This window comes from Schistocerca serialis, chromosome 1, assembly GCF_023864345.2.
Source record: "Schistocerca serialis cubense isolate TAMUIC-IGC-003099 chromosome 1, iqSchSeri2.2, whole genome shotgun sequence".
Lineage (NCBI taxonomy): Eukaryota > Metazoa > Arthropoda > Insecta > Orthoptera > Acrididae > Schistocerca > Schistocerca serialis.
Window position 1 is genome coordinate 792,912,423 of NC_064638.1, and position 23,393 is coordinate 792,935,815.

The 23,393-nt window shown below is 43.0% G+C and overlaps 1 protein-coding gene across 1 annotated transcript in view; it reads right to left on the reverse strand.

Moving 5' to 3' along the window:
- Positions 1-23,393, reverse strand: part of LOC126483707 (probable 3',5'-cyclic phosphodiesterase pde-5) — a 794,749-nt gene that overhangs the window by 322,207 nt on the left and 449,149 nt on the right. Inside the window, exon 2 of the mRNA XM_050106800.1 lies at positions 9,864-9,953. Coding sequence (XP_049962757.1) covers positions 9,864-9,953 — 90 coding nt within the window. The remainder of the gene's footprint in view (positions 1-9,863; positions 9,954-23,393) is intronic.

Consider the following 23,393-nt stretch of genomic DNA (forward strand, 5'->3'; position numbering starts at 1 on the left):
CATGCTCCGTCTGTTTCACCATAAACGAAACATTGACTCATTAATTCACCAGTATACAAAACAGGTGCTGTTAGTGCAAACATTTATTACTGATCGAAAAGTACTACCGGCACAAGTAGCAGCAATTCAGGCTACCCACAAAGTAATTGCCGCAGTCACATTTATTCTCTCACACCTAAAATTACACACGAAATGACTACCATAATTTGCAAATAACATCCAAAAACTGAAACAAATTTATTAAATAGAATCATAGTACCCTTATAAAACGTTCCAATACTTGTAGCCTTACGTGACAGAGTATCTACACTCCTGGAAATGGAAAAAAGAACACATTGACACCGATGTGTCAGACCCACCATACTTGCTCCGGACACTGCGAGAGGGCTGTACAAGCAATGATCACACGCACGGCACAGCGGACACACCAGGAACCGCGGTGTTGGCCGTCGAATGGCGCTAGCTGCGCAGCATTTGTGCACCGCCGCCGTCAGTGTCAGCCAGTTTGCCGTGGCATACGGAGCACCATCGCAGTCTTTAACACTGGTAGCATGCCGCGACAGCGTGGACGTGAACCGTATGTGCAGTTGACGGACTTTGAGCGAGGGCGTATAGTGGGCATGCGGGAGGCCGGGTGGACGTACCGCCGAATTGCTCAACATGTGGGGCGTGAGGTCTCCACAGTACATCGATGTTGTCGCCAGTGGTCGGCGGAAGGTGCATGTGCCCGTCGACCTGGGACCGGACCGCAGCGACGCACGGATGCACACCAAGATCGTAGGATCCTACGCAGTGCCGTAGGGGACCGCACCGCCACTTCCCAGCAAATTAGGGACACTGTTGCTCCTGGGGTATCGGCGGGGACCATTCGCAACCGTCTCCATGAAGCTGGGCTACGGTCCCGCACACCGTTAGGCCGTCTTCCACTCACGCCCCAACATCGTGCAGCCCGCCTCCAGTGGTGTCGCGACAGGCGTGAATGGAGGGACGAATGGAGGCGTGTCGTCTTCAACGATGAGAGTCGCTTCTGCCTTGGTGCCAATGATGGTCGTATGCGTGTTTGGCGCCGTGCAGGTGAGCGCCACAATCAGGACTGCATACGACCGAGGCACACAGGGCCAACACCCGGCATCATGGTGTGGGGAGCGATCTCCTACACTGGCCCTACACCAGTGGTGATCGTCGAGGGGACACTGAATAGTGCACGGTACATCCAAACCGTCATCGAACCCATCGTTCTACCATTCCTAGACCGGCAAGGGAACTTGCTGTTCCAACAGGACAATGCACGTCCGCATGTATCCCGTGCCACCCAACGTGCTCTAAAAGGTGTAAGTCAACTACCCTGGCCAGCAAGATCTCCGGATCTGTCCCCCATTGAGCATGTTTGGGACTGGATGAAGCGTCGTCTCACGCGGTCTGCACGTCCAGCACGAACGCTGGTCCAACTGAGGCGCCAGGTGGAAATGGCACGGCAAGCCGTTCCACAGGACTACATCCAGCATCTCTACGATCGTCTCCATGGGAGAATAGCAGCCTGCATTGCTGCGAAAGGTGGATATACACTGTACTAATGCCGACATTGTGCATGCTCTGTTGCCTGTGTCTATGTGCCTGTGGTTCTGTCAGTGTGATCATGTGATGTATCTGACCCCAGGAATGTGTCAATAAAGTTTCCCCTTCCTGGGACAATGAATTCACGGTGTTCTTATTTCAGTTTCCAGGAGTGTATAAAACACTACTTGTTCTTATGCAGCCCCGATGGAAGAATGACGGACAACGGTCTCTGACCAGCGCTCTCGCTTTGAAACTGTAGTGGGGATGTTACCTTTCGCCAACCTAATGGAAAATTCCTGACCAACAACCTGCTCTGTCGAAATAGTCAAACCTCTCCGCCTTTCTGTCTACAGCCTCAAATTGACAAAATTGTTATAGCAAACTACAGATTTCCGTCACCCGTGAGAAATACGCAGTCAGATCAAGCAAAGCCATATATTCTGGGTTTAATTGGAGGATGAGAAAACACAAAAAATGCAGTTGCACGAAATATAAATGTAATAGCTTTGAACATCGATCATTTTCCTTTCTTGAAGCGTACTACCGTTGCATACAGGCATCTAGATGCAACGAAACACAGAAATATTTCAATATCCAGAATTAATTATATGGAATGGATCTGACGGATCCGCTTCAAACTGTTGTGCCTTTTTCCAATGTCGCGCGGTGTTTCAGTATTCCATCGACTTAAGGAAGACATAATTTTGAATTTCAGTACTTGCTGTCATCTTCTGTTCTGCTGTAATCTTCACCATCTTTTTAGCTCGACAGCTTAAGTTTGTTTTTTTGCCGGCCGGAGTGGCTGAGCGGCTCTAGGCGCTACAGTCTAGAACCGCGCGACCGCTACGGTCGCAGGTTCGAATCCTGCCTCGGGCATGGATGTGTGTGATGTACTTAGGTTAGTTAGGTTTAAGTAGTTCTACGTTCTAGGGGACTGATGACCTCAGCTGTTAAGTCCCATAGTGCTCAGAGCCATCTGAACCATTTTTTTAAAATTATTGGACATTTCCCCGCCTGTCTGTAGGTTTGTTTTCACTGACCTTTTGTTTGGCAGCAATAATTCAATTTAGTTTGAATGTGCTGTCTACGACTCTTGGCTTTCGTTGGAACTAATATCGTTGTTGAACAATGATGGGGATTTCCAGTCTCCCTTTGTTTTACGCAGCAAAAACGTATCTAGTACATGGCCTAAAATAAAACCACCATTTGTGCAAGACATTCCCTACCTTTCTTCCTCAGAGCTAAATGTTTGCTTCTTACGACCTAGGCAGTAACTATTTTGGTTGCCCTTGTTAATCAAAAATACTTGCCTATATTTTCTCAACTTTTCGTTCATTATTACTCTGCGCTCACTTCGATTCAGTAAACGTAGAAATAGTAATTAAAGGTTGGAGTTATTCTCTTGCCAGCAGTGTCTTCCGCGAACAAGCTGTCTAGGCACTTGTTTAAGGAAAATTCCGACAAACTGTATAACTAGAGTTCTATGTTGTAGAACATTGTCACTATGATGAGTATTTGGTACGAAGCTTCATAGCAGTCACTTCGTGGCAGGTGGGTTTGTCATTTTATCACTTAGCCAACGCGCCCTGCTTAGAACAGAGAAATCTAATAAATTGAAAATCGAATAAGGCATAATGTGAAACAATATCTAATTCAGCAACGCAAGACAAAACAAGAACGAACATGTAATTTCAATCAAATACGTTAAGTTTCAATATACATGTAAAAATGAAAGATGCTAATGAAACCACATTCTTGCCTTACTTAACAGACTTTTTCCTCTATTTTGTGTGTGGCAAATGGATGGCTCATTATTTCATAAAAATAAATTTGTTTTCAGTTTATCTGTAAGTTTAAAGGTGAACACCTTCATGTATACTCTACTGTAAGCAGTGTGATCGAGGACAATTTTTTATTTGAGCATGCATTAAATTCTTTTCCTGTTCCATTGGCGGATGGAGCGTGAGAAGAAAGAATGCTTCGGCGCCTTTGTGGGAGCTGCTATTTCCACTGTTTTCTCTGCTCGATCTCTACGGGATAGACACGTAGCAGCTGAGCGCTGGCTTTCGAAGTTTTCTAAGCACGTTCTCGAGAGAAATAGGGCGTATTGTTTTGAGCTCTTCCAGTTAAGATATTTCAACACTTCTGTTACACTCTGACGTCAGTCGAACAAACTTGATACCATTCGCGCCGAGTTTCTCCCTTTAATATAATTTCCAAACTGGCTAACCATTCCTGACTTATTGTAGAAGGCATTTCTTTAACTTTTTTTAGCTCGGAAAAGAAAAATCAGGTTTTGCAACAACCATACGTTCTGTTAAATACATTGATTTAAATATAGCTCTTATTAATATTATTTGTGCTCGAAATAGAAGAGAAATGTCATGAGAAAATGTCTCTGAAAAACCAAAGTGCTTCATCTTAAGATCTACGCCACAAGCGGTACGTATGAAAAAAGGTTGTTTCACTACGAATGCATCTACAGCATAATACATCATGCAGGGATAGTTCCTTCGAAAAGGACGCTACCAATTTCGCTACTCATCCTTCACATACCCCACTTTGCGCTCTGCCTGTAATGCCCTTTCGTCGAAGGGACGTTAAAACACTCTCATTCTTTCATTATTTGTTTCTGTCAATGCCATTCCTAAGAGTTGCTGGTGCAATGTGCAACTCTCGGAGTGCAGGACCATAAGTGGAACATTACTTCTTTCTCGTGGTTCACGATGAATCGTACGAATTATATTTATCAGAGCCTTAAAATAGTCAATGAATTTCTCTTTAAATGTATAGGTGGTTTCTTATCTGTCAGCCCAACGTGTTAAATTTTGTGTCTCTGCTGGTATCTTTAAAGATTCAAGGACAGGTTTTCAAATACTAACACAATATCTGGCCAAAAAGAATGGTATATGTTAAGATATACGGGGCTGTCTCTTGATTAGCATCTTAACCTCTACAGTACCTTTAAGAATTAACTCTAAATTGTTACTTGATTTTTTTGCATACCATTGTATACACGACTCATGCATTCGTGATGGATGCTCCATTGCAGCCTAGGTCGGAACACTCGTTCGCAACTAGTCATTTTTTTCTTATAGATTCAAGTAACTGATGTTCTAGTCCTAATGTAGAGTTACCTTTGACTGGGTGAAGGAGGTAAATGATCGGCATATTTTTACATCAGAATCACTACGAATACAATCTTTGATTATTTTAGTATAGCGAAAGATTTCCTTTGCTGATTTTACTTATTTTTCCACTTTTCCTACTCATTTTAATTTACCTTTATTTTTTGTAGGTTTTTTTCCAGGAGCATCTATCTTCGGGCCACTGCTTCGGTCGTCCCAGCTTAGTTACGCCCCTGTTATTATCGCTGGATAGTTTCCTTAATTGTGCAGCGATTATTTTCCGAATAGAGTAAACAACATAACGCGACGAGACGCAACTCTCAACAATGCACGCGTTTCCACAGCGGCCTTCGCGGTTGCTGAGCATCAGTTTGAGGCGAGGCGACAGGCGAGCAACATGAATGTGTCCATCCCGCGTGGGCAAAATCTTAGGAAAACAGCCAAATGCAGTAAGAGTCCGGAGCAACAACAGTAGTCAGAAGGTAAGCCTTCATAAAGCATCTGAGTTCAGCCAATCCATAGCACCCGAAGCACAAAGCGTCATATCGTAATATCGTATGCACCCTTCTACGGTTGCATAACATGAATTTTCATTGGCATGTTTAGTTAATAAATACGGAGATCATCGACGCTGCAGTTAGATTCACAGTAATTTGATTTCTGCAACGCAGTTATCCAGAGTGTTTGCCGAGGCTTGTATGTGGCAGTTCTTGTAGGAGAAGCATGAATTTTGTAAATCTTGAAATCAGGGAAAAATCGTAATTCTGCACATTGTACCTTCCCCTACAAAGTTTCCCTACCAAGTGATCTCTGGATTTTCTCGTGTAACATTGTTTGACAAATCGAGCGTGTCACAACTGTGTTTTGAAACACACACTTTCCATGCGTATATCATAGGAAAGCATAAAATTTTTATAAGAAATCCTAACTATTAGAAACGAAATTCGAATGTTAAGCTGTTTTTTCCAGAAATTTAATTTTACTTTTAAATAATACATGGGCCAGCTTTTATCTTCTTGCCACTGCAGTTGATATCCCAAGTTCCAGGACAGGGCGCCCGTATTTTCTTTTCTTCTCGCCTTTTTAGTACTGAATCGGTGGATACAGCTAGAGTCGGAGGGCTAAATCACCGATTCTCCTCGCTACTAATTTTGACAATCAAATGACACTGTCAGTAGCGGTGACACGATAGTTGTCACTGTTTCAAGCTGTAATTCATTTCGGAGATTTGTAGCAGTTAGTATCATTTGTACATGATCTCCTTACGCCTTTGTGTACGCCCTTATCCGAGGCAAGTACTAATCTTTGACTAGCGGCAGACGCTAGGAGCAGTGACTGACGAGAGTAGCTGTTTCGACAGACGCCGCAAGACTGTGTATGACTTCGGATTCATATTCACTTCTTTCCAGTCGCTACTAATGGCTCTGAGCACTATGGGACTTAACATCTATGGTCATCAGTCCCCTAGAACTTAAAACTACTTAAACCTAAATAACCTAAGGACATCACACAACACCCAGTCATCACGAGGCAGAGAAAATCCCTAACCCCGCCGGGAATCGAACCCGGGAACCCGGGCGCGGGAAGCGAGAACGCTACCGCACGACCATCACTACTAATCTTAGCTTTCAGCATTAACTGCAAAGAGTATCTTAATTCAACGTATGAAGAAATACATATTCATTTATATATAGCGCTTCTGTGATTTTAAATCTACAAGTTAGGTCTGCTTTCGTTCATGAGTACATGGACTCGCTGAACACAGCGTCATCTGCTAGCTACGGTTGACAAAATCATTCACGTCTCCTTACGTCAGAATGATTTTCAAAATCAACATTGATTATTTTAATACAGGACAAGATTTCACTTGATTGATCAAGTTTACTTAATTTTTCGATTTTTAATTTTATCATTTTCTTGCTTTAAGGTACTAGGGCCTCTCAATTCGGGGCCTCCGTTGCAAAGTCCCAATCGCCCCAGCCTAGTTACGCCGCTGCTTCACTCACTTTCCGTAGATATTCACGACAGCAATAGCCGACCAGCTTTGTCATTTCAGGGCCGCTCGTACCCATGCACCGGCTCATAACAGTCTGTTTCTTGTCAACGTCGCTTATGCGAGTGGATTTCCTGTTTGGCCGGTATTATTATTGGGATGATTTCTCATTCGTCTTTGCTCCGTTCACACGTTTTCTTTATCGCGATACGTGCCCACAACTCCATCACATGGCATTCTATCTCACGGTGAGTTGCGATCACATTGTTTTGTCTCATCAGTGCAGGATTTCCGCGTAAATGAGAATGAAGCGAATACGGCTGTCGTTGATAAGCTTAACAGACGAAAAATTATTCACCCCAATGCGCACTCATAGATCAATCGTTAAGCCTTTACAGATGGCACAGCGATCGAATGGTTTGCTCAACCGCGCGTGCCTCTAGTGAGCGTATGGCAGTAGCGACCAGCGAGACATCCCTGCTTCAAGCAGGAGTTGTACGTAAAAACAGGTAAATGTTAGGAAGTTGCAGAGTGGCAGAAAGGGAAAATCATGTTTGGCTGTGCCCATGACCATATGGTCCGTGAAGCTGCTGGTTTACTGGTGTTTCGTGGCGAACTGATCAACGTGATTACAAGCTGTGGCGTAATACACGTGACCACGAAACACGTCGTCAGAATTGTGGTCGTAAAAAATTCCTGACAGAGGGGCTGGAGGTGCATTTCACGGCTTGTGTATCAAAATCGCTTCCAGACCAGACAGGAATTGTTGCAGGGAACGAAGGCCCATCCACCCTGTTAGCGAGCGAACGTTTCGACAGGAACTGTATGCCATGAACATTTGGAGTCGGTCACCTCCCAAGACCGAGCGGACTAAGGCGCTGCAGTCGTGGACTGTGCGGCTTCTCCCGGCGGAAGTTCGAGTCCTCTTTCGGGCATGAGTGTGTGTGTTTGTCCTTAGGATAATTTAGTTTAAGTAGTGTGTCAGGGACTGATGACCTTAGCAGTTAAATCCCATAAGATTTCACACACACCTCGCAAGAGGCTATTGCCCACACAGGCACATAAAGACCACAACAGCAAAGTTCGTCAGGTTGAAGACTATGAGACTGGTTTTCTGGACACTACCCCAGCCTATTACATCTGGAATGGCCTACACAATCATATGAGTTGAGTCCCACAGAAAATCTGTGGGACACGTAGTGACAGCGTCTGAAAAAGTCACATTAGGATCACCTCAGTTTGGTGGAACTGCGCGTTCGAATCCTTAGCGAATGGCTTAATCAGGAAGCGATGTACCCGCACAAACCTTAGACTCACTAACCTAATCCTGGCGGCTCTCAAGTAACGGAATAAAATCATGCAAAGAACACATTTTCTATTTTTTTGTCGTGAGATTACTGTATCCAACTTTAGGCTGCGAAGCCTACGAATTACGCGACAATCTCGGTTAGATCTTCTGGTATTATTTTGATCCACCCATCACTACAGCCACTTTCTACTTTAAGCCAACACATGTACCTGAGTTCAAATACCCATCTGTCTACCAACATTTAAGTATTAGATGGTTTCCAGAACTTTCTTAAGGCAGATTCTGGAGTTGTTGGTTTGTAAAGAAGCAGTGTGGTGTCCTCACCCACCTTCCCCAACCGGAGCTTGAGCGCCGTCGCTAACGCCTAGTCGCCGACGTGATGTTCACCTTTAATCTTCATTTTTATTTTTCCACACATCTAAATAACTAGCACACACAGGTTTTTAGACACACAAAAGTAGCTGCAAACCTAATTGTATTCCACGTAATAGGAAAATGAACATTCTGTATTCGGTCTAATGACGTACTGAAAAACTATGCCCTCTTATGCTTCCTTTGGCCATCCTCCCAGCATTTCAGGTCGACCAATGACAGGAGCAGAGAGAACTGAAGATGGAAACCCACGTCCGAAACCTTCGACCGCCAACGCACCAGAGTATCGCGTTTATAGGAGACAAAGCCTGTCTACACAGCAGCTAGCTCTATCTTCTCCACTGGCGATGGTGGCAATCAGTCACCATATACATCTACATCTACATCCACACTCCGCAAGCCACCTGACGGTGTGTGGCGGAGGGTACCTGGAGTACCTCTATCGGTTCTCCCTTCTATTCAAGTCTCGTATTGTTCGTGGAAAGAAAGATTGTCGGTATGCCTCTGTGTGGGCTCTGGTCTCTCTGATTTTATCCTCATGGTCTCTTCGCGAGATATACGTAGGAGGGAGCAATATACTGCTTGACTCGTCGGTGAAGGTATATTCTAGAAACTTCAACAAAAGTCCATACCGAGCTACTGAGCGTCTGTCTTGCAGAGTCTTCAACTGGAGTTTATCTATCATCTCCGTAACGCTTTCGCGATTACTAAATGATCCTGTAACGAAGCGCGTTGCTCTCCGTTCCATCTTCTCTATCTCTTCTATCAACCCTATCTGGTACGGATCCCACACCGGGGAGCAGTACTCAAGCAGTGGGCCAACAAGTGTACTGTAACCTACTTCCTCTGCTTTACCGACTATAAATTATATATTGTCATTCCATTTTAAATCACTCCTAATGCCTACTCCCAGATAATTTATGGAAGTAACTGCTTCAAGTTGCTGGCCTACTATATTGTAGCTAAATGATAAAGGATCTTTCTTTCTATGTATTCGCAGCACATCACACTTGCCATCACTGAATAACAAACGACATTGCTAGACATTCTGCCTACAGGCCGGTCAGCGTAAAATGTCACGTTTCCTGCCGAAGGGGTGACCTAGAGGCAGGCTCCAGCACCTATAATTTTGATGCTTTGCAGCGTCATTGGATGATGTTTCTGGACACGGGTTTCTTTCTTCGATTCGTTCCTCAAGACACCCTTTGCAACCACTCTAAGTTTGTCACAATATTTCTTGAACACCCAGTAAATGTACGACGTAACAACATCTGCAATGCCGGCTGGAGTGGCCGATCGGTTCTAGGCACTACAGTCTGGAGCCGCGCGACCGCTACGGTCGCAGGTCCGAATGCTGCTTCGGGCATGGATGTGTGTGATGTCCTTAGGTTAGTTAGGTTTAAGTAGTTCTAAGTTCTAGGGGACTGATGACCACAGCAGTTAAGTCCCATAGTGCTCAGAGGCTTTTGAACCAACACCTGTAATGCTATCCGTCAGAGCTTACCTGTCGCCGCATGCTGTTCGCAGTTGAGAACGGAGCCATTGCCGTGAAGCGACGTCTGCGACTGCTGCTGTTGCTGCTGGCAGCTGCTGCCTGCAACACGAAACGACACAAACTCTCAGCCGAGGCGCCTTGTCAGCCTACAACAGCTTGCAGTGTACATTTTTGTGTAATATGCTGCTGGACGCATCAGTGTTAGTTTGTAAATTCTACACTCCTGAAAAATAAGGAACATCACTCGCGAGTTCTGTGCTCATCGCAAACTGATAGTGAGTATATTTACAACAAGTAAAACTAAACAAGTCTGTCACAGGACTCTGCAGCTGCACCAGCGATTTTAAAACTCGCTGTTGCTCTGGGCAGCTTACATCCTAGCTTTGTTCGCTTCAGTGTCATACAGATCAGCTGTACACCTGCGCTTTAAATCCCATGCATTTACTACAGAACTCGCCCTTATATCACTCTAACGTGGTAAGCAAGCCAGCGAAATAATTTTTACAAATAAGTAAACTGTTGGATAAATCCCGTAGGATTAATAACGTTGTCAAAACTAAATTATGATCGTTCAAATCCAATAAATTTTCATTGTAAATAATTCATACATTTGCGAATCTTGGCCTTTCACAATTGCTAATTCAAATGAAAACAAAGATAAATAATAATTAATGTAGTACAGCAGAGTAATACATGCGGAACACGTACGTGCAAATGTTTAACGGCGCATTATTCACGAATTTCAAAAACAAACACTCGAAGCCTGACAGCACAGTTCCTGATTACTAATTGCGACATAAAATTGCAGTTCAGTATACCAAATAATTACAGCTAAAACTAGCAAACAAGGCCATCACAGGCATTTCTCAATAATAATTGTAGCAAAATATTTAATGTTATCAGTTGCCTCAAGTTTCACAAATAAAGTTGGTACGGGCAGCCAAACTCAGTCACCGCTACCACCATCAAATATTCTGTCTAGTGAAAATTTAAAGTATGATTCTACGCTCGCCATAGTTACTCCAAGTCCAACAAAAAGTTTAGGTATAAGCCTGCACCAGGACAAAGTTACAGCGTTTTAATAAAACGGCTGCTTCGCCGTCCAGACCGAAAATTAGAGGCTACGTGCGCATTAGTGCTTGCATTAATTACTTTCTGTGACGTCACACAGTAATAACTCCCTGGTAAATATTGAAGGGAACAATACCATTCAAAACTAAGGCTATCTGCATATATACAGATAACTTCAACACAATCCCACAATTATTACGATCATTCCGCTACTCTCATTTCAAAAATAATGCAGCGTAACATAAATTACTAGCAACAATCCTAAACGCATTTATATCTGATTTTATAATATGAATTAGTTATGTTAAAATCATAAAATACATATGATCAGCTTGAAGAAAGTGCGCTCTTCTGTCTCCTAGATACACGTTATTTCAAGCAAATGTTTTACTACTTATTATTCACACTTCGATATCGATGTAGTGTAACTTTTATTAATGATTATTTAAGTAAATAATCAATTAAAATATATCTAATAGCTAATTGCAGGTATTCATTATCTGGAATGAATAGGCAAGGAGCTATGTAATTCTTGCCATCTTCATACTAAGTGTAGCTTTTGGAGGATTTATGACTGCGACTCATACGGATATCTACTTTTTTGTTTTAAACCGTCTGCAACATTTGATATAAATGCAGGATTTTATAATGTGTTGTTTGATGACATCGTCGGCTTTCATTTGATACTTCACATTAAGTGATTGCTACAATTGTTTAATTGATATTAATTTCTATTGTCTAGCGTTATATTCAAAATTAAAAATAGTTGTAAGTTCTTAATATTTATCGTAGAATCATGCTTAAAATTGCAATGTACTCATCTCATCGCTTATATTTGAACGACGTATTTGTTTTGATTGTGTCATATTTGCAAGGATTGTAACGCAGTTTCCCTGCAAATGCAATATCCATCTTACATTTCATTCACTGTAGTGGACACTGTGTCTTTTCCAACAGCCTCACCTTTGGCTGCGTTGACCCGTCTGGAAAATCTCGCGCCCACCGAACACTACTCTAATGAGCAGTCAGTCACGCACTGCCCTAGCGCATGTCACAGACCTGCACATCGATCATAGGGAAAGTCACTGCGGAAGAGAATGCTTGTGTTAACAGTCACGTCAGGGAACAATAAATCTCCCATGGCACTATGCTCTTCCATCACGGGTACAGATGTTTAAGTGCAATTGCATTGTGATCACGAATAAATTGGAATGAACTGTCGAAATATTGCTGCGCATGCTAGATGAAATACGAGGGTTGTCCATAAAGTAAGTTCCGATCGGTCGCGAAACGAAAACCACTGGGAAAATCCGGTAAAGCTTTGCACAGATGTGTTGGGCAGTATGCCCGTAATTTGCATCACGACGCTCTTTTCAGTTTTGAGTGAACAGTAACCACGCAAAGATGCGTAGGGAATAGCGTCTCCCGTCAAGTATGAGGGCCTGGTTAGAGATATCTCCTGTGTCCACGTAACACAACTGTCGAGCAGTTACTTCTTCATGTCAATTCTTTGCCGCACACTGCAGGGGCAATGAAGACGCTCCTGCAGAGTTCTAGATGAGAAGTGTTTGATCACCCCCAGTACAGTCCGTAATTGGCTCCCCCTGAGTCTCATCTCTGCTCACAAGAACCGCTGGCTATGAAGGCAAAATTTTTCCGCAGACAACGAGCTGCAGACCAGTGCAGATAACTGGTCGAAAGCACAGGCGGCTGCTTTCTATGACGAGGATATTGGAAAGTTCATACAACACTACGACAACACTAGATGTTGGAGCGGCGACTGTGTAGAGAAGTAGGTGAATGGTGTACCTGATTGCTCCAAATAAAATGTTTCTGGTTTCCAATGTGGTTTCCATTTCCCGACCGATCGGAACTCACTTTCTGGACAACCCTCGTATATGGATGAGGTGTCGCTGCTTCAGCTGTGGTCTGTAAACATATGTTAGTCAAGTTATGGACATCCTCTTACTACAGATGGATGTAAAAGGCCGGAACGACAATACGAGGAGATACAAGGGCACGTAGCACCTTACGTATCGGAATGAAACATTAAAAACCGTCTCACTGCTATAGGATCCAGTCATCTTCCAGCTGTCGTGATACACATTGCGAGGGAGAGCGGCTCCACGTTCGTCAATGATCAATGCAGATTATGTATGTTTTCAAGTGAATGTACCGAGCGAGGTGGCGCAGTGGTTAGACACTGGACTCGCATTCGGGAGGACGACGGTTCAATCCCGCGTCCGGCCATCCTGATTTAGGTTTTCCGTGATTTCCCTAAATCACTCCAGGCAAATGCCGGGATGGTTCCTCTGAAAGGGCACGGCCGACTTCCTTCCCCATCCTTCCCTAATCCGATGAGACCGATGATCACGCTGTCTGGTCTCCTTCCCCAAACAACCAACCAACCAAGTGAATATAAAAGTTCAAATCCGTCCTCCATGGTATGGGAGGCTTTAGGCTGGAAGTTTCGTTCGTCTTTAGTATATTGTAAGAGATGAGAAGCCAACGCCTGCTACATCTGTTGTGTTGTTTCTGCTGTGCTGCTATCAATCTGTTAGCAGGACACCGATGTATGGTTTCAGCAGGATAAAGACGGCCCACAATGATGGCCAGAAATATCCTCAGACGTTAAATGCTTTCAACACGAATGCCACATGGTGGGATAGCAATTGACTGTATCCAAGACAAACCACATGTAATAGTAATTTTAATTAATGCAAGATTTACGCTTCTTCTGCAACCTATATAGGTTTTCAAAGGTACTCAATAATATTTAAAGTGTAGAAAACTAAACAGGTCAACTAATAGTCCACGTCCAGCAGTTCTCTTCGAGGCAATGAGACCGCTGTCGCTCGAAGAGGACCGCTGAAGGCCGGTTTAAACGACGACGTTTTTATGTAGTTTTTCCTTTGTTGTATAGAATTGTGCGGCCTCAAGCACAAGGTATTTTATTACAGCGTGCTTCATCCGTTCTGAACTTTTTCATGTGGCGTTACAACCTCGTACAGCTTTTATAAGGAGTAATCAAATGACAAACGAGACAGATGGAAAAGTAAGTATTTTGTTTATTATTTCTAAAGTAATCATCATAACTATTAATATTGCGTTGGTGCATAATTTCGTAGCGTTTTTTCGTGAGTTACAACAGATACGCATAACAGAGATTTCAGTCATCAATAATATGTTCTCCCTCACTATTTACCACATTCTACCAACGCTGAGGTAACTTTTTGACTCTGGGACTACAGAAATCACTTGGTTTTGCCGGCCGGAGTAGCCGAGCGGTTCTAGGCGCTACAAATTGGAACAGCGCGACCGCTACGGTTGCAGGTTCGAATCCTGCCTCCGGCATGGATGTGTGTGGTGTCCTTAGGTTAGTTAGGTTTAAGTAGTTCTATGTTCTAGGGTACTGATGACCTCAGAAGTTAAGTCCCATGGTGCTCACAGCCATTTGAACCATCACTTGGTTTTGAAGTGAACTATTTCTCGAGCCATGTTTGGAGCTCTTTTTCAAAAAAATGTTTCAAATGGCTCTGAGCACTATGGGACTTAACATCTGTGGTCATCAGTCCCCTAGAACTTAGAACTGCTTAAACCTAACTAACCTAAGGACATCACACACATCCATGCCCGAGGCAGGATTCGAACCTGCGACCGTAGTAGTCGCGCGGTTCCGGACTGAGCGCCTGAACCGCTAGACCACCGCGGCCGGCAGCTCTTTTTCATCCGGAAAAGAAATTAATTGAAGGCTGCTCGATAGAGAGCGGAAAAAATGAAAATCTGAGGGCACAAGATCAGGTAAGTAAGGTGGGGGCGGAATGACTTCCCAGCCCAACGCCTGTGTAGTGTTTTTTGTCAGTCTAGCAGAATGCGGGCTGCAGTTATCCCGTAGTACCATCACTTCACGTAGTCTTCCTGATCCTTGTTCTTGGATTGTGACTGCAAGACGTCTCAGTTGTTAATAAATGTCAGCAGTGAAGGTTACATCTTGGGAAATCGGCTCGTAGAACACCACACCGTCGTGGTTCCACCAAATGCATAACATTATCTTTCAAGGATACGCGCAGGTCTTTGTGCAGGGAGAAGCTGCTTAGTTCAAGCTCAAACATTCGTTTGTTCTCCGTATGTTAGCATAAAGACGCTATTTCCCGTCATCAGTAACGATACATGAGAGGGATGGTGGTATCACCAGCTGATGAACAACCAGAAATGCACATATGGCTACGCGCTGATTTTTTGCGATTTTGGATTAGAGGATAAGGTACTCGTACATCCGATTTTCGAACCTTCCACAATGCATGCAAAAGTCGCACGAAAGTGGAATAATAACATTTTATCATATTTGCCAGTTCTCGAGCACACTGTTGCGCATCATTGCTTATTAACACATTTAAACGATCTTCATCAAACCCCGAAGGTCTTCCTGAACGTGATGAATTACTAACGTCAAACATGGAGAGTTACTTAATGTCAAAATGATCCTACTTAAAACGAGAAAACAATTTTCTTGATTTCCTTTGCCCAATAGCATCAACCCCATACACAGAACAAATCTTTCTGACTGCCTCCGCTGCTGTCACCCCTCCATCGAACTCAGAAAGAAGAATATTTCGGAAAAGTTCTTATTTCTCCACTTGGAACTCCACTTTATAGCGTTCACAGTACCACTTACTCTCTCTAAATGGCGAAACGACAATATGTAGGACTCAAATAGCAACAGTGAACTACAAATAAAAAATTACAGTCGATAGCCGGCCGCCGTGTCCGAGTGGCTCTAGGCGCTTCAGTCCGGAACCGCGCTGCTGTTACGGTCGCAGGTACGAATCCTGCTTCCTGCATGGGTGTGGGAGATGTCCTTGGGTTAGTTAGGTTTAAGTAGTTCTAAGTCTAGGGGACTGATGACCTCAAATGTTATGTATTATAGTGCTTAGAGCCATTTTTTTGACAATCGATAAATAAACCCATAGGATGCAAACGCAAAACAAAAACGCTATAAACTTACGCACCTAACTTATAGATTTATCCCACCGTGAGACAAGATGATCAATGCCATCATGGAAAAATGTTTGCGGTTGCCTATGAAACCATGATTATACCCAAGTGTGCATCTCTTGGTCCGAAGTGAGTCTACGCACACCAATCTCTCTGTTCACGTCTCCAAAATATGAAAATCCCGTGGAGGAGATCGGAAGACATTGCAAAAACTGAAGCGCGCCGTAGTCCAGACGCCCAGGAATGATGATGGACGGCATCATGCTATTGCAGGATTTTTCCCGCCCATATATTGCCAGTATTGTTTCTACTACGCTGCAGAAGTTTTGTTGTGAAGCCCTTTGACATCCTCCTTACAGTCCCTACCTCTCCCCATGCGATTTCCATGTTTTTACGGCCCTGAAGAAAGACACTGGTGGCCGTTGATCTGCTTCGGACGAGGAAGTGCACGCCTCGGTACAGTCAAGCTTAGTATGAAACCACAAATATGCGTCCATGATGGTACTGGTCGTCCTGTCTCACAGGTGGGATAAGTGTATTAACAGTTAAATTTTGAAATAGTGAACAGTTTACTTACTTTTTTCCCCATCTTTCTCGTCTTATTTTAAGTGCCCCATATAACTTCAATGTTCATAAAACTGAAATATTTGTTTTTCGCGCAACTTCTTTTCAGTGAGATAGCTGATAAAAAGACGGGGTGCATTTACCGTTTCATAAATCTGTTGGAATGCCTGTCTGAAGACACCTATGACGACTATCAAACGACACAGAATAACTGACTGTTCATCAGTTGATATTGTTACCTAGTTTGCTCAACAGTTACTACATTTTATATTAATTAATATCGTTGCATACACAGAGCAAATTTTCATTTTTGGCTCTTGCTCATCTAACATTCCGATACACAATTGTCTCGTACTGCATTTATGCAAACGTTGCAGCTCAGCAACCATGAAGTACTATTCAGGTTACATACTACTGTGCTTCCAAAGAGTATAGCGTCCCCAGTGCCAAATTTTTTATCATGTAGCCGTAAAATAATAGTTTCTCTGTGTAGGTTTAGATTGCAAAAAAATAATTTATGACAGAATGATCTAAAGAGACGACAAGATACGCTCTTTTGTTAATTTTTTAGTCGACCTTACTTCTTCGCTTGTCTTGAATGTGTCTAGAGGGACATCTTGCGTGTGCTGACAAATGTAAGCATATTTGTATGAGTTAAACATATAATATAACTATTTAATATTATTGTGCACTTTTAATTTGTAAGAGGTGATCCCGATTTCATGTCCGCCTTCCTTGAATTAACCTGCATTCAAGTAATTTACAGCTCAGCAATCGCAGCGGCCGATGCAGCCAACGACGCCATTACGTGGCGATATTAACTTATGAAAAATTAGCAGAAGCGGAAAACTCGCCCGCTATTAGCATAATATTAATTTTTCTCCACAGCCGCACGAAGTTGCAGAAATACTTAGCTTTAAGATTCTTATTTTCAGTAGCATAGCCGAGACCCAGAGCCAGGACTCTGACTACAATACAATGGTTAACGGAGGTAAGAAAAATACTCTCGCGCGTGTGTGGGTCGCAATTGTAATTAATAACTAAAGATCTTTTGCTTTAACGTCAACTGACTAGCCGAGGAAATTTATATGAAAAGTTTATTACATTGTTCAACTTAAATATCATTTTTATGAAGGCCCGCCACGTAAGTCGGCAACAATCAAAAAATAATAATAACAATAATAATATATTAAATTACGACGGCCGACGGATGCGAGATTGGCGCCGCAACTTTGGGGCCCGATTAAAGAAAATACGAAAGTTACGAAATCTGACTCTATCGTAATGAATGTAATTATGTATGTGTCTAATTGTGGTAAAATATTAATGCTTGTATGAATTCTTTTACATGTACAACAACAAAACCACACCCTGAGGAGATCTGGAGAGGAAAAAGTGTAGAAAAGAAAAAGGATTGCGAGAAAGAAAAATAAGTAAGGTAAGGCCTATTGTGCAAGCATCCTGTGTAGCTCTGCGCGGAATATCGAACCCATGTGCACATGAGATACCTTCGGTGTTTTGTGTATTTATGTGTTTATTTTTGGAGGGATAATTATTCGTTTTGTGTATTTATGTGTTTATTTTTGGAGGGGATAATTAATCGTGTGTGTATCAGTGTTAAAGATTCGTCAGTGGCTTAAAGTGAATTTAGTATGGGTAAGATAGGACAACCTAAAGCATCCGTACCAAAAGAACAAAATTCTGTTAATATGGAAAGTGAGGATCATTTGCAATACGTAAACGAATCCCAAGCCACCGCCTCGGATAACATAATTTCCGGAGCGGGGGGCGAGGATCTGTGGACGGTGAATGAGGCTCCACAGCAGAATGGGAATAGAGTAACAACTCCACTGCCTGGGCAGGGGGGCCAATCGAGTGCTAGATTAAGCGGGGCACCAGTATGCTCACCGATTGCAGACCCATTTGCAGAATTTCTGCGCAGGTCAGAAGAAAGAGATAGGGAAAGAGATCAGAAACTGGCTCAGATGCTCCATGAGCAAGAGCAACAAAGAGAACTGAAAGAAAGGGAAAAGGAAAGAATGTCAGAACAGAGGGAAAAACAAAGAGACGAAAAACTGGCTCAGATGTTGCATGAGCAGGAGAAAAAATTAACGAAAAAGGTCATTGATCAAGAGCAGCGCAGTGAAGCAAAACTCGACAGTATCCAAAGCGAACTAGCCGAGATGCGGGATGCGTGCAAAGAAATACCCGATCTTGCGCAAAGCTTAGCCGGCGAAATGCAAAAATTACAGATATCGCAGGCTAGGCTTGAAGATAATGTCCAGATTTTAACCAACCGCGTAGATAATGTGGAGATAGATGCACGGAAAAGTATTGACGCATATTTGGAAGTGCAAGCTCAAAAAGTAGAAAAAGAATTAAATGAATGGCTAGAAGTAAAGGATCGCGAGATATCTGCAAAGATTGAAAGCGACGTAAAAACAGCTGTAGAACAAGCGACTGCGGCCGCGAGTGTAAATATTGACGCCAGCGCTGCCGCACTACATGCCGAATTAACACAGATTAAGTCCCGTGTGACTGCGGAGTTGCCAAATTGGCAACAGGAGGTCGCGCGGAGACTGTCTGCGTTCGAAAGCAATGTAAACAGTGGCGGACAGATCATGAATCCGACTCCGCGTACTGATTACTGTAATAACGCTGACGGTAGGCAGGGTGCGAGTGCGCAACCGCAACCTAATGCGAATTATGAGCACGAACAACACGCGATTCCGTGCAGCGCACATCACGAAGTGATGAATGTCCCAGAATGTAGCAATCAGATGTGCAAAAAAGAGGACAATGTAATAAAACACAGGACATTCCAACCCTTCAATAGCGAAAAATGAAATGTCCACCCTGTTGTATTTATTAAGAGCTTCAGGAATGTGTTTCCCAGGACATGGACGGAAAGACAAAGAATACAGTTCGTGGTCTCCTTTATTCAAGGTGACGCGGCACTGTGGGCCACCGACGTGTCCGAAAAATGTCTAACGATGCAACAGTTTGAAGGTGCATTCTTGCAAAAATTCTGGTCCGATAGTGTCCAAGAAAGACTACGAAAGGAGTTGTACAGTCCAGAAATGTACAATCCTAAGATGGGAACGTTACGCAAATATTTCGAAAAGTATATAAACAAAACCAGGTACTGGGACGAGCCAATGTCCGATCGTGACATAATCAGATTAATAAAAATGAAGTTGCCCAGTGAAATTAAAAGATATTTCATCAATGTGCCGGAATACGATATAGAACAATTCATGGAAATAGTGGATTCTGTTGACCTATTGATCGAAGATATGAAAACCGAAAACAAGTGGAACCATGCAGGCTATAATCAACACAAAGCCGATTACAATAGCAGCCACAGTAATGGTAGTAACTTAGTACCAAATGGTAACGGGAATAGGCAAGAGCACCGGCAACAGAATCAAGGCACAAACAATGGCAATGGGTATAACGGCAACGGTTACAATCGTGAAAATCGAAAGAGACATCATGATGGACGCATGAGTAATGGATATAATGGTAACGGCAATCCGCAATGGCGGAACAACCGAAACCAGTGGCGTGGTCGTAACGAACCGACACCACAGTGGCAACAAAACACAGCGCCACAATGGAACGCCAACCCAGGTCCATCACAGAACATGTCAGGAAGTTACAACCGACCACCGCAAAACCAGAGCCATACACAATATCAAAATACACCATCGGGGAGGCAGGGTGGCCAACCCAACAGTAGCAACAACAACAACCAGAATCACAATGTGAGGTTAGTGGAAGTGACAGACAACTGTCAACCCACTAATGCTCATCCGTTAAACTAAAGACAGCCACAATACGCTCTCCGTTGTTGGCTGCAGGATGGTGTAGTGAGGGCACATTCACGGATGACAGCCATAAACTTTGTATGCTGAGATACAATGAAGGAACAAAAATAGAAAAGGAACTTGTAGACATACCGCAGACATGTAACCGAACCGACAAAAGTGTTGTGCAGGCTATATTGCAAGCAGATATGTATGGAGCACCAATACACATAATAGTCGATACCGGTGCGTCAACCAGTGTCATGAGCGCAAATTTTTACAAGTACTTGAGTCAAAATAATAGAATACCAGTATGGCCAGTGAAGAATTGTCGTGTTACAGGTGCAATAGGTGCACAATCTCATATCATAAAGCACCAGGTGCAAGTCGAGTTTACGGTAGGAAATGAAGCAATGAAAAGCTCGTTCCTAGTAGTTAAGGGATTAGGTGTTGCTTGCATCCTGGGGATGGAATTTTTACGCCAGAGGGACGCAAAAATCGACCTCTTGTGCGGGGAAGTAAGCCTTATGAATGAGGATAGACGTGTAATTTTGCCGTTGTTGAGGACACGGGAAGTGCACGGTAAATATTGCCGGAGCTTTCAAACGAGATTCGAAGGAATACAGGTAATGAATTTATATTCTGACTTAAGTACAAGACAAGCATGTTATAAGGAGTTTATTACTGAAGACAGAGAGGAAAAAAGGAAACTGATAGCCATGAAAGTTAGGGAGTCAGAACATTTGACTGAAGCACAACAAAACGAATTGACTCAGCTACTTACAGATTATGAGAATGTGTTTTCGGAAAAACCCGGTGTTATCGAGGGCTACACCTATAACATCGAAGTGGTACCTCACGATACTTTCTGTCACGCAAACTACACCATCCCGTGGTCAAAGAAGGAGGCAATTACGAAGGAAACAAGAAAAATACTTACAAAGACTTAAAGAAGTTCGCTCAGTAGAGTAACTTTTACATTTGTGTGTAGTAGGTTAAGTTTAGAGTGTATTTTTTTTCTGTGTGTAAATGTTAAGATTTTAGTGTAACATTTAAAGACAATGAGGCACACAAGATTAGTGCGATTCAATTTTGTAGATGTTAAGGAATAATAGTATTTTTAAACAATTGCATTTTGAAAAAAAAGTGAACGTAGATTTAAGAATATTTTAAAAATTTCATGTTGAAAAAAGCTAAAAAAAATATATTAAAAAAAATTTCAATAGCATTTAATGATGAAAGAATTTTTCATTAGTGTGTCATGAATATTTTTGAACTGTAGTAGTAACGCAACTTATGATATTTAATATTATAGTGTATATGTTGTTCTATGTATTTATGTCTATACCGATCTTGAAATATGCTCAATCATAATTTACTAAACAACATGAGTGCAGGGTGTACATCACCCAAGGTACCTCATGTGTTGTGGACAAGGTACAAAGCAAATCAGTAAACGCGACTACCGCTTAGCAGTGTTAAAATATATTGCCATCTGCTAAGGCAGAGATTTGCACGAATTTGTAGTGCAAACAAAAGTCACAAATCTAACATTAATCTAGGAACTTGCACGCTAGGCCTAGATTATAAAATGTGTACAATAATGCGAGAGGCAAAGTTTTGTAAAGTCGAGCCTGGCTCTGGAGGGCAAGTACGCAATGAGTGGGCAGACATGACATGGGGACTTACCTCAGATGAGACGGAAATACAATTGTATAGTCAAAAAATCTGAAGGCAAGTACGACTCTAAGTGGAAAATAAAAAGAGATAATTAGTGCGAGAGACTGGTAAAATCCAGCACTAGCCAAAATCCAGTTCAGACTGAATGAAATACATTAGTGTTTGTGAACTAATCGAAACAGTTACTTTAAGCAGTGTGAAAAACTGTGAAGGTGAAACTGTGATATGGACAGTGAGGTGCTAGTGAACGTTCAACAGCGGTGAGGACGCCAAACGCCAATATTACGCACGAAAAACTGTGAATTTGCTTATAAATGTGAACTGTTAACGTGAAGTGAACCCACAGTCAATATATTTGGGACAGACTGTAATTTCAGTGAGTACAACAATGCGAGATTGGAATGCGATGCGTGGTCTGTTGCAAAACAGCGACCGCAGAAACCGCGAACGTTTGTGCTAAGCTCGTATTGGGACACTCACCAGTGCCTGCGAGTGCGGCGAAAACATAAATAATTTTGTCAAGACAAAAACTGACGTATGATGGAAACAGTATTGCATCAAAACTGCATTCACGGGAGAAGGTCCATGTCATGTATTCTGCAAGACAGTGCTAGCTTGACACTCGGGAACTGGCGAAAACTTAACAACAACTGCCGCGCTAATAAATTCTTCTTTCCCACTAGCGTAACCATCTGCGGCGGGAAACAAATATTACGTTGGTTGTGTGTATGTTTCATGTACTACGTCGGAGATCCGTAGCAGAGCTGACTCCTGCCAACAAGAGCGGGGGGCGGATATCATCCCACTCCGCCACGCCCGGCCGAGACAGAAGCGCATCGCCAACGGTGCAGCCGATCAGCCGATTCTGACGTTCCGCGACGGCGAGACACACGCTGGCGTCGAGCGGGCGTTGACCTCTCCGCAGCCGCCGCGAACGCCGAGCACCGAACACACCAACCGACGCCGTCGCGAGCCAAACGTCGCGGCGTAGATCATCAACGACACCGCAATCAATTGTTTTAATGACCTCATTTTTTGCATAGTGCAACAAAAATATTTGTATGCACATCCTGTACTCCAATGACATTCCAGAAACAATTAAGTGAAAGTGACTAAAGCAGTTAGTCTGTCGCTCCGCCGAGGTTTTCCCCAGGTTTCCCTACGGCCGCGCCAAATGGGGAGCGAACAGTTGACACCCCTGGGACTTCAAATATTCCGGACTAACTCGTGGTTGTATACCTTGAACTTCATCTGTATTACACTTTGTGTGCAACGCACCTCAGTAATTACAACATACGATGTGACATGTAAACTGTGAAAGAAAAATCTGCGTGTGGACACTGTGGACATGAAAGTGGAAATATTTGTGTCAAAAAACACGAACATTTTTTATGACACAAACATTTCGGGGGGCAATATA